General features: G+C 41.1%; 1 protein-coding gene across 5 annotated transcripts in view; it reads right to left on the bottom strand.

Annotated features, from left to right (window-relative positions):
- The window catches only part of LOC111244142 (uncharacterized), a 99,993-nt gene that overhangs the window by 21,617 nt on the left and 65,491 nt on the right, over window positions 1-12,885 (bottom strand). For all 5 annotated transcript variants that reach the window (XM_086981356.1, XM_086981359.1, XM_086981355.1 and 2 more), the window contains 6 exons: window positions 12,445-12,546; window positions 10,778-10,940; window positions 10,102-10,262; window positions 9,343-9,645; window positions 4,915-5,056; window positions 2,433-2,681 (listed from right to left, as the gene is read on the bottom strand). In XM_086981356.1, coding sequence (XP_086837482.1) covers window positions 2,433-2,681; window positions 4,915-5,056; window positions 9,343-9,645; window positions 10,102-10,262; window positions 10,778-10,940; window positions 12,445-12,546 — 1,120 coding nt within the window. The remainder of the gene's footprint in view (window positions 1-2,432; window positions 2,682-4,914; window positions 5,057-9,342; window positions 9,646-10,101; window positions 10,263-10,777; window positions 10,941-12,444; window positions 12,547-12,885) is intronic.

Here is a 12,885-nt window from a genome sequence, read left to right as displayed (position 1 = left end):
CATCTATTGTAGCAATTAAGTGGGTAGTTGCCGCGAGTTTAATTAAAAAATTATATCATCATCACACAGTTTACGGTGTCCAACTGTATGTCATAGCAGCAGACGCTAGAAGTTAAATTTTCATGGACAGTAAATATCGTCTGCGGAGCAGAGCAGAATGACAATCAGAACTCGGATGATCACACTGCACACATACGGTTAACGTAGAGTAAACGCTATATTTTAGATCGATGACAACCACCCACTAAATCGATGCGATACATGCATAAAATTTTTACGTGTATACTTAAGGTGGGCACCATTACCAAGGTATTCTAGGTTTGATATAATGGTACGTCTATAAATCACGCTTTTTTTAAAAATCCCCACTAAATATTGTTTACGGCACTTCGACTATTATAATGCGTGGTTTCGATATGAGCGCGATACGATTAAAGTGGAAAGCAAACTATGCTAGTAATTAAAAACATCCAAACGTAGATTTTGTGTATTTTCAGCCTGAATTTATTCTAACAAATTTCACAACGAGGTGTAACTAGAATACTACGCAAATTTGGCAAAAATTACTTTATCTAGCATAGTTATATTTTCCACAATGTATTTCAAAACGCATCGCGTTGTTTAGTATCGTTTCGTACTGATTCTTTAGATAAATTTAAATTGCGTATGGAGTAAGTCCATCAGAACGCGCGTTACATCTTTGCCTTTTTAGCTTTCTGAAATGCAAGACTTTGAAAACAGCGCATCTATCTAGACTAAAAGTGCTCATCAGGACACCGGTTGAAACAATCGAGTATTGCATCTCCATGCATTCATTACCCGTGTCTCAACTGGTTCAAATAATTTTAGAAATTACTTTTTTTCTCTCTACGCACACTTTACCACACTTTGTCTAAAAAAAAATATCTTTTGCTCTAATTTATTGTACTGCAAGCTCATTCCTAATACACTACGGTTTCGTAGAGACTAATTCTTAACGTTTGGACCACCGATGTTTACAAAGTCAAAATCAACGATGCACCGTTCGCTCGGTCTATCTCCGGTTCTCCTGGTCCGTTATTATGCAAATGGCAAGAAGGACGCTGGCCGCCTAAAACTGCCACTCTAAACTTTGGAACTGAACATCGCTTTTATGAGGTAAATGCTCAGGCCACAGACATCGTGCTACCTGGGACGATCGATGACATCGGACCTTTACTCGAAGCAATTTCCTTGATGCTGACGAATTCTTTGTTTGAGATTCCTCTCCGTCCAAACCCCTCAGTCTCCCAAGGATAATTCCTAGTTCAGACCTCTCATCCTAGAAACGATCCTTGTCTTTTAGTGGCTCTATGCAAGCGAACAGGAACGTTCTCAAATTCGGCAGCTACGACGACCACCACTTTGAAGAACACATACACACATGGCTCCTTCGTCATGTCACACGGACATCTGTTCTACTTTAATAATCTTTAGACCCGTTCTTCTAAAATATCAGTGTAATAGAAATAGGGTATCATATAGAGGTAGAGAAAAGGGGTGGAACATTAGTAAATCATCCATATAGAGCTAATATAGGGGTAATCGTGAATCGTGCTTGGCCAGAAAATAAACAGAATGAAATGATATAAGCTATGGTATGTAACATCCAAAATAGAATGGCAACTCCAACGGAGTGTCTCTAGAACATGTCACTATTAAACAAAGTACTATGCACACATGTGCACGTTAGTTGATACAATAGTTGAAGACTGGGTGGAAGAAAGTAAAAGTAGGTGGGAGAGGTTTTCTTTCGCCAAATTGTCCGCTAGAAGGGGTTGACCTTGGATAAGCTCTAACGGATATCGAACTTAACCGTAACGGTTATCGGCACTAGCGGGTATTTAGAGTATCACATCGATCGAAATAGAACTATTTTGCGTTTGTTTGCCCCCTCTTTCGTTGTCAAATACTTAGCTAGTGAGAAAAACAGGACATCTGACAATTCACAACCAACCGTTTGAAATATACGTTAATTGCAATATGACTAGACAATAAATAGAAATAGAATTTTTCTTGCATGGTTCATACCTGCTACCTGTTTTGTGTCTCGAAATCATCACATGCATGTACAATTTCTTACAAAATACTTTTATTTGTGCATACCTATTGCCTATGACACAGGTTTATTTATATATGCGAATGCTATTTTTAACCTAATTAGCAACTGTGGACACCTTCCATGACCTGAATTTGCTACTCCTAAAGATTTGTTAGCTAATTTGAGCCTGAAGGAAATTTAATTTGCAGAAACAGCGCCACACTGGAATATTTTTTGTCTCGACAAAAGTCATAGCCAAAGAAAAGATCAGTCTGCAAAGTCAGCTTGACACCACATGAAGCTGCGCATATTTGACCGTCGAATTGTGCGACAGTCTCGTCGCCTACATTCAATTACAGTTACATTCTCATACCTTGTATCTCTACAGGGGGAAGGCGACCTCTGGAGAACCTCCTGTACGCAGCTGGGGGCTGTGGCGGCATACTTTTTAGATATCCCAGACACAAGTTGCTAGTTGTATTGTTGTTGAGCTCGTCTTCTGTAGGTGGACTGGGCGGCGTCACCGGAGTGGCGTCTGAATTCTCAGATCCGCCAAAGGGTTGTTTGAAATTCGGTAAATTGCTACTGAACAGTAGACGGTCGTGAAGAACGCTCTGGGTCTCTGCAATAGTATATGATCACAGTATGAACATGCAAAATTCCATAACAATAAACATATTTACAGCAATAACTGAGGCAATAAATGGCCGACAGAGATCACCCAATGTAAAATATTGCTATACCAGCACCCGTTTTGCAAAACTAGTAGCTAAATTGTCACACGAACTCAAAGGCTGGTCAAAGCGAAACGGGCACGAAGTACAGTGTCTTCATTTGTCCGTTCTCTCAGCTTGAAGTTTAAACTACGCAAAACACGCAATTATTTTATCTGTACATAGGTCTTTCCACGAGGCTGAATAAACGCATTTGACTGTTCCTTCCGTGGTGTTGGTCTTTGCGCTTTGCAGTGTTTGGGGTAACTTCCTTTTTGTATATTAATTAGCTACAAGATGCAATACATGACAGCCAGCAAACCGCACATGAAGTCCTTTATCGGTAGCCGTGTCTATGGGGCCAGTCAACGGTTCGGTGGTTGGATGATTAAAACTGAACCAGAAGAGGCCGACGGCGTCCGGCCGTCTGAGCGAGTGCTTTCGATGTGAAGACACGGAGAAGCGGCGGTGCGTGCGGTCCGTTCAACAATGTGTCCCATCGACGATCGACTGGCCTGGCAGCAGGATGTAAGTTGGTTCTGTAGGCTGCGGATCCGGGGACAAAACAGATCAATAAAAGTACGTCGGGCCCTTAAAGAGGTCGAGCCCTCGCCACCAGGCGTCTGATGAAGGGCTATCGACGAGGAGATGCACGGGCACGACAGACACGAGGCCTACGACCTCAGCAACAGCTACAGTAGCTATTGTCAGAAGGCAGGAGAAATAAGAGGGAATCGCTTTCTGTATTAGTTTCATTCTTGCCTGCTGGTGCTTGTCAGTCAGTTGAGAATCGTTGTGCAATACAACGCCAGTGGCAATAGATCGCAACAGTATACGCAAAAGCGTTAATTTAGCAACGGCGACATGTGGCGCCCTCATTCGCTGAACGTGTGTTAGCCATATGCATTATAAGCTTTATGGAATATTTACATACTACTACTACTACTACTTTGACGTTTGGCACCGTGTTGATAATGAAGACGTCGTATATCTTCTACTGCGCTAAACACGAAATCGCAATAGAAGAAGCCAAATTGCTCGGGGGCGAAAAAATCGCGCCAAAAATTTTCTAGGATTCTTATCAGTTGAATAATATTCTAATGGCAGTTCTAGAAATTGGAAATAGGCACCATTTATTTGCAAATATTACATAATATATGATGCATATTCAATTTTTTTACAAAACATGAACCATTGACTCATTCAACGGTAGGATTAAGAAGTGAATCTGTGTCACAGCGAAACTGCTCTATTGTCGCCTTGTATCAGTCTCCAATAGAGATAGATATGCATCGATGGGATTCGGCCAGGTAATTAAAAAGTCCCTGGAAATTTGCTATGATGTTTAGGTTTGGCCTTCTTAACGGTTAATTCGAAACCACACTGTGGGTCTGCCAAAACCAAGATTTTAATTTTCTTTAATAGTAATTATCTTAGTAGTGTTCAGTTAATTGGAACCCTAAATACTAAATATCAAGCTGGGTGCGTTTAGTATTCATGCCTTTGTATGATAACGTTTCCAAAGGTCATCACTCAACGTCTTGTGTTCCTGGCTTTTTCACAGATCGAATTGTAAACGAATGTTAAGGGCCTTTCTCTTTTAAGGAAGGCATCTCACACAAGTTTCTATTAATACGTACTTGAATAAACTGGACAACTTCCAACGAGTCTGATGATCAAAACGCGCTTTAAATAGATTTTGGAAAGAACGCTATTCGCAGAAACGCTGCATAAAGTGTTAACCTTATATTCTGTTACATCAAAAATAAAAATTGCTTCGAATCGCCTACGAAGCTGGAAGCAGCTTTCCCTTTGATTTCGGCTTTATGGTGTTGTTGGACACTGTAAACCTTATCTAGGTGAATTTGTAACGATCCTAGAAATGACCTGCAATATCAGAAGCCTTAACATGATTCTCTAGAGCGTGGACATCCTGTACTGTTAAGTATTGAAGAAATCCTTTTAAGCACACTATATAAGCTAATACGAACATGAACCGCCTATCTTCAATATTAAACTGAAGATGCAGAGCGTGCACCGGAATTCTATTGCGTGAGTTGCTTTTGAAAGTAGACACATGACTAAGGTTGATCATCTTCTTATCTTAATACAAACTGACTACTTCGCCGTAAGTTCACGTACTCGTAACGTTAGGTGCAAGGAACTTAAGCTTCGAAATAGTATTGCCGAGGTACGTCGCGTTGGCGAGCTGATTCTTCCTGATCGTTTGCTCTAGGTCCAATAATTCGGGATGATTCAGGTACTGTTCTGCATTCTTCCCCTTCTGCAATGATCAAAGATAAGCGTGCAAAAGTAAGAAATGTTTTGCTTCTAGTTACAGCCATATTATAAGCATTACGTAGACACACACGTGTGTTTGAATAGCGCCGATTGGAACTATACTAAACATTTACATCAAAATAATTTGCTTATTGTATAACCACATTAGATAGAATACACTTTAAAATACAATAGGATACACAGGGTATTGTCAATAGTAATAATATATTTGCAAATTTTTTTGAAATATTTCATAAAATTGATATATCATAGGCTTAAAAAGGCCTAAAATTAAAAAAATGTAGACAATTTGAAAGCAATAATAGCCATGAATTATATTTGATTGATGAGCACGGCTTGTTTTTTTGTTGCATAGTTCAAAATACAAGATACATACAGAACGTCTCCACAAATTTGTTATTAGCTAATGCACCCGACAGCTTCTACAACAATCGTGCACGGCTAGCTATATATGCATGGAATATGTACATCTACCGTTGCTGCACGTTTTAAAACATTGTCTGTTTACCGCCAATTCCAGCCGACACGACGCATTTCGTCGGTCCAACCCGTCCGTCGCAACTTAGTTCCGACAAACCGCTCATTAAGCTCGTGTATTTGTTCTGACGGCACTCAATGCCGGCACGTTCCTTAATTGTTCTATACTTAGACCTTTAGCTGCTTATAAGTGTGTCAACGGAACAAGCCGCCGCAGCGCCAGCAGCAGCAGGTCATATAGGCGGACGCCAGTCTAGTACTAATCGTAAACATGGTCTTGTCCTACTTTGCTCTACTTGCAAATGAGATCAGCTAGCCAGGCCGAAAAAACAGCCGTTAGTGTTAACCCGCTTGATCGTTTGTGCGATCGTAATCGACTTTACTTCTATCGCTGATTAGCGAAACGAATTTATTTAAGATAGTTGCGGCTTCGTCAGTACTGCGACCGAACCTATTTCATTCACAGTCCACATGATCAGTCTCACTGCGTTCTCTCTGTCGTTTCCTAGGCTCGTTCTATGATTGTCTCAAGCCACGATGGGGTCGTTGGTGTTATAGTCGTCTTAGTACGTTTCGAATCGCCCGCCGAGTAGTAAAAGTGATACCGGTGATCGTCATGTCAGAAGCTTTCTATTCTTACAAGAGCGCCCGGGGGCTGCTGCGGGCGCTTTTAAATAAACAACAGCTGCGGACGATTGATTTTGATTGGGGAATGTTTCAAGTCCTTGTTCCAGCGAGCGTTAAGCAAAAACTGGCTGACTGTCTGCTAACGGTTGCCCGATGAGTTCTTTGTTTGGCCACCCCCTAACGATTAACGCCCTACAATACAGTCTATAGAGACAGGTGGATAGAAGGGGGCGAGGGGTCGCTAAGGGTTTCGCTGCTAGATTGCTACAGCATACAGTCACAGCGTACTCAGCCAATAGAGCAGAATACTTCTAGACGACAGCCAAAATTTAAATGGTAGATAACTGTGAACAAGAACACGTTGCCCACTACTTCTAGCCATCGTTCCATGGGTTTGTGACAGTTGTGCCGAGAATTAGGGCTTGATCAGTCGCTACGACCATGACGTTGAGCGTGGGAGGTACAAGGAAAGGGAGCGCTGTGCGAGGCTACACGAGCACTTCGTGGGGTTGATGCGACACACGACATGTCTGCTAATGAAGTTCGCATCACCAATAACAGTCGATTCGGTTCGCTGGTATCATTAACAAAAAAAGACATCGCCTACCTTACGGAAATGGTTGCTAAAGAAAGATAGATGGATTCTAGTTCACGCATTGGATCCACGAAATTCTTTCGACGATTAGAACGCAGGCAATGATCCTTCACTTTTAGTTTCGAGACAGGTTCAAGCACGACCTTGAATTCTGTGACCTTATTCTGTAATTTTCGATGAAATCAAGGGGAGTATTTCAAAGTGGACATGACCAGCTAATTAGTGGACGTGAGTATATAGAGTATGCCTCTTTCCGTAAATATCATGGGCAATTCAGCTTTGTAACATTAAGCCGTTAAGGAATGCTTCAGATGGCTGCCTGGTAGCGCGAAATTCTAGTTTTGAACCTACAAAAACGGATGTTTCGGGTTTAATGAACGAACACATTGCTGTATAAACAGCGCTTATTTTGCATAATATACATGAGCGTAGTTTTAACTCGTAAATGTTTTTTGATATGCGTATAGATACACGGGTTGAGATTTGTTATTAGTAAACACTCTCTGTAGCGTATAAGTTACAGAAAACGCATCTTTTGTAAATAAAGATAACCGAGCACTTAATAACATAAGCTTTCTTATGTAGAACAGGCTACGTTGCAACCCTCCCTACGTGACACGTCCGCCATACATTCGAGTTAAGGACGCTGCACATAGGAATTAGGCTAATACAATGTAACCATATATATAGAAGTTATATTGTCATATGCTTTAGAGCTACTTGTTCTAAATCAGCTTTCATTGGCCGTATTTTTTAATGAAGTGATACTGTCTATAGGAAAAATAGGTGCGCTTCCGACAGTAAAAAGGTAAAGGGTGAATCCCAAACAGCGCGAATCACGAATTAACATCACTGCACTCGTAAACCACGATGACCAATCGAACGGCTCTTTATGGCGTCTGCTGGAACCGATTCCAGAAGGTTTCGAGTATATACTAAGCGCAGGTACACCAAAACGTATTCATCATATTAATTCTAATGCCCTGCAAGCCCCAGACGATCCCCTCCAGCAGGATCGGTTGCTTTCCTCTAAGAAGAAGACCGGGTGAGACCTAAGTTCCAAACTCGATTATTACTTACGGTAGCAGAGAGCACAGAGCGTTGGGTTCTCTTGCCCGAACGGTGCATCAAACACGTCGATGCAATGCCCACAAGGATGTTACGTTAGCTGCTGTGGCAACGATTCACCGTCATTATTTAACTCATTCTTCATGCTTGAACATACGCTTGTCCGTCATTTGTTTCCAACGAATCGCAATTTCGGCTTATTGATCCTCGGGGCTAGATTTAGCCAGTTACGATTACAAAACTTACGTGATAGAAGTTGTTAGACAGCATGGTGAAAACCATAACTTCAGTGCCGTCTGTCCCTGGTCGAATTGTAATAGCTGCGAACGAGATTATGCATCCCGTCCCCCTTATGCAATGCACAACCCCTCCAATTTAGAAAATAACTTAAGGAAACAACGTAAAGCTTCAATGAAACGGCGGCAGATTGGCGTGAACCATAATTATAGAGAGAAAGCGCGTTTATATTTACAAAGGCAACAAACCAATTAATAACAATCAATACTTAATTTCCCAATAAATTGATAGTGTGTTAACGAGTTGATAACTAAACATGTTATCTGTTCTTTGGTAAAAAGATTTAGTTTAGCCAAAATATATATAATGAAACCAATGACTTCGTCTTCACATTCATATGATAATTTTCTAAATTTACAATTCAACGGTTACCTAGAAAAAGCTTCACGTTAGTATACTTCTTTTATTTCAGCATTGGCTATCTAGAGCTCTGCATAAGCAAACAATTAACGCACAAGAAGGTTACAGTCCTCTACAGCAATGTCAAGTTGCATGTAAATCCTCATCTGCATTTTGATCGTTAACAGTCGAGACAGTCAAGCGTAGGAGCGTTAGTTGAACTAAGGACCAATGATTTCGATCAATAAGTTCACGTGGATTTTAAACCTCTTCTATATATGTAGTATCAGTAAAAGATATGATGACATCCTAGAAAGCTCTCGTATCTTCAACGTCACACCGCAGCAAATATGCACGCCCTGGAGGCGTGGGCCAAAAAAAATCTGTGGCTGGATAACACAAGGAAGCGATTATTTATGTGTGTACGCACCGTATATATTGCGGAGCCTGGGGACGAGTGTCGCCTTCGGAAAATTTACATATAGATATTGGCGTTGTGTTGATGTTCAGCAACCGTTTAATAGGGAAATTTTGTAAATGAGAACTGACAGCAGGAAAACAAAAAAGTAAGCCTGAATCATTGTTCATCTCAACTGAATTAACACTTGCCCGCTACTCCCCGTCCTTTGTGTATTATCCGTGAGACACACACCTTAAGTACGTAATGATACCAGCCACCGTACAACGATCATAACATAGGTGGATAGATACCTAATTAGTGCAATCATTATGAAGAATGTGCGATGCCCCGTTATCTTCTGTGCTATGTTGTACACATTGACTAATGGCACGAATACACGCAATGCCTGCATCCATTTTCTCTGTAAACTTGATTACATTATAGATACCTATTCGAAAGAACTTACCGAATCCAGTATATTGGCAGGTGCGCCGGCGAAGATCAGCATATCGTAGATCTTTTGTCCGTCGCGTAGGCCAGCGGCTAAATGCAATGCTGTGCGACCATCGAGGCTCTTAGCGGCCATCGACGCAGGAAAATTTAAGGCCATGTGCTCGGCAATGTCGTAATGTCCGAACAAAACGGCCTTGTGAAGTGGGGTCAGTCCCATCGCATCTCGGGCTAGCGAGAGCGATTTGTGACTGATTAATGTCTGCACCTCGCGCAGCCGTCCCCGAACGACTGCTCGGTGCACGTCGTTAATTTGCTCCTGAGGACATGAAACGCGTATAGAGGAAAATATGGCAAGGCAAACAATTCCGTTGACAACAAATTTGAATTATGTCAAAGACCTTGTATGTTCTATAGTACTTACTAACTAACAGATAACATTATGAACGAAACGTATCATGTGAAGCGGTGGTATTTTTGCTATTTTTTCTTAAAGGTTTAGGATTTGGAGATCCTTATTTTCGAAACATCTTAGGTATCTGTGTGATGCCGCCTAAAAGTAAAACTATCCTGACGCAAAGCCCAATATAATCAAGCCTGAACTAAATTGCAAGTTTTTCAGTCATTACAACTACTCATGGTGTCTTGAGAAAGTAAACAAAAACAATTAGCAACGTCTGTAGTGAAATCAGAAGCAATGCATGTTAGAAGACCACACTGTGGACAACGATTTGTTACCACAGTAGTTTAAATTAAACTAGAATAAGACACCTACCATGTAACCAGGAACTGTATCAAGAAACTCTTGAACCACAGGATCGGATGAAGTCTCTCCCAGTAACTTATCACCGTGGCCGTGAAGTACGAGCTCTTCCAAAACTTCTAGATTTCCATGACGAATCATTTCACGAACTTGGCTTCGATTACCCGCCCGCTCTGCAAAAGGTAGCAGCATTACGGCATCAGGGAAATATCATCATTTTTGAGATTCTATCGCTGATTTAGAGTCTCGTCCTAGTTTTGTGCGGTTCGAGAGTCGAGAAGTGCCGTACAAATCGTAGCATTTTCGTTCCCGGATACCCAGTCTCAGCACTAAGTTATTCGATGGTATCGATACTAGTCGTCCGCTTATTGTTACTGCAGGCAGCGGCCCAGTGTATATAGCAATCGACAACAACGTGCGCTAGGATCTGTTCAATAATCTGGCTCAATTAATGGACGGAATATTAAGCAAAGTGTATACGAAGGCTGTGTTAGATCGTCGATCGCTGTCAAACAAAAGGAGATAATCAGCCTTTCAGGAGAACTGGGTTGTTTACATTTATTTTGCTACCGTAATTTGAATTCAGCATCACGTGGCATGATCTTGAACGCTACAGCATGTACCTAAACAATATTCGATCCTGGAACTAACTGTTGCCAGGCCTATTATATAGCCTCTGAGAACTTACTGGCCGAAAAACTTCTATTTATGGCAAAATTTTCTCGATGCTTGATGCGGGACGCCTTGTGCAGCGTCCCTTCGCGACACCTGGCAGATCGGTGCATGCCCTCTTGAAGCTGATCTACAGTAAGTTCATCGGATTCCAGATAGTACGTCGGAGTGTGACCGTACTGAAAACCGTTTTTCGGTGCCAAGGCGTTAGATAAGAAGGCTATAGTCGTCAACCATTGTACTTAACTATTGCACTCTGTTCACTAAAAATTGTATCGAATTATTTTTTAGCTTTCATTAATTCATGAGAGCCTATTGTAGTTTTTATTTCATCATCAGCAGACGGTCCGAAATCCTGGCCAGCCTTGTCCGGAATATCAACTTATTTACATTTGCTGATTTCTACTGGGTGACCTATCTCTTGTTGTTTTAGTTACGAACACGTGTACGCGCATCGTAGACAATCAAGTTACTAGCTCACTGTCATGGCACTTCCTATTCTTTTTATTTTTTTATTAGCAAAGTAAATTATAGCTAATACAAATTAAGTTATTATAGCGTATAGTACAGCAAACGATGGCGTCACTCACCAATAAAAGCTTTTACTGGGCACCGCCGGCTTGCCTTCCAGTATTTAAAAACGGTTTTATTTACAGATAAGCCTACTGTCCTATTTTAACCCAAGGCTTTAAACTGATGTAATCGCAAACGGTTCTGCTATACGCTGTCAAAAGGTTGCAGAACGAGAAGCGTGGGCTAGATTCGTCCATGGATTACATGTGGCATTAGATCTTGTTTGGGGGCATTGCTCTATTACCAACAATGTATATAGTTAGGCTTACGGTAATTAGTCAGATGGCTTTCGAGAATAGCTTTCGCCATTAGCAGAAAATCTGAACGACGGCAAGCCTCTAGGAAGCGATTCGATTTAGGTGGATCTAAGGAGATGATCAGGTTATAACTGAGCTCGATGAACTGTACGAAATACGGAACGCATGTTAGTTACAATTGATCCAATGTACCAACTTAATTAAAACTATACCAACAAGTGTCCAAACTGATGATTTGTAAACGCTTCTCAATATACACGACCCCTAACAAAGCTGAGATCGATATCAATTCAGGGGGTCTCTTTTAAGGCGCCCATGCGACATTTTCAATTAACTATTGTCTAGTAACGTCAAGTGACATGAATTAATTCGTTTGATAAAATACTCGTCCTGCGTTGTTTCTCCCGGCGCTGTAAGTTCAAAAACAGCATTTGCAATTGGTACATCATGATTATTAAGCTCACAATATATTAAAAAATATCGTCCGGCACAATACTAAGAATAAGTGAATGAAGATCAGTGCCATTGCACAAACTTCAGGACCGTATGTAAGACAGCTCAACAGGACGCTACGTCAGATCGTTCCCAGTGTAATTAACAGCCTCGATTAACTGTTTCTAATAAGTTCCTGTACCATACAACGTTGCTACGACTGACTTTACATAAATTGTTCGTTCGGCACGCTTAGAGCCGTAAAGCAAATACACAGAAGTGGATGTTGTTTCAAAGCATTTTTTCATTCTGGAAAGCTTCGCTAACTAGGTCGTATCACACCGTACACAAAGTCTTCGATAAAGAAACGTTTGAATTGAGCTCGCAGTAGTTAGTGAAGCCCACATAGCACAATACTTGCCACGTCGGTGGCGTTCTCATCGGCCCCATGTTCGAGTAACGCGTCGTAGATTTCCGGATCTTTCTCGAGCACAGCTGCGTAATGGAGCGGAGTCCGTCCTTGCTGTAACAATAAACAGAATATAACTTGAGTTTGTTTCCGTTACTTTTTGATTTGCAGAACAAAGAAAACACTGGAATTTTGTACGGGGGTTCTCACTATACATGCAGTCAGTCCTATACGTACTACGAAAAAATTCTACCAAGTTATACACGGGAACTTAAACATGGAAATTTAGATAGGTTATAGTTTCCAGTTGTGAGTCTTAGGTTATGACAGCTGAAAACACCCAAACAAGGGCACCTAAGCATCGACGTGGATTTTAGGCAGCTGAAATTAAATTGCGCAAATTTAATCAAATGTCAATAATTTATGTAGAAAAAAGTTCTGCTTAAGATGATT

The sequence above is a fragment of the Varroa destructor genome, unplaced genomic scaffold, assembly GCF_002443255.2.
Source record: "Varroa destructor unplaced genomic scaffold, Vdes_3.0 BEIS01000002.1, whole genome shotgun sequence".
Taxonomy (NCBI): Eukaryota; Metazoa; Arthropoda; class Arachnida; order Mesostigmata; family Varroidae; genus Varroa; species Varroa destructor.
This window is presented reverse-complemented; position numbering and strand designations above follow the sequence as displayed.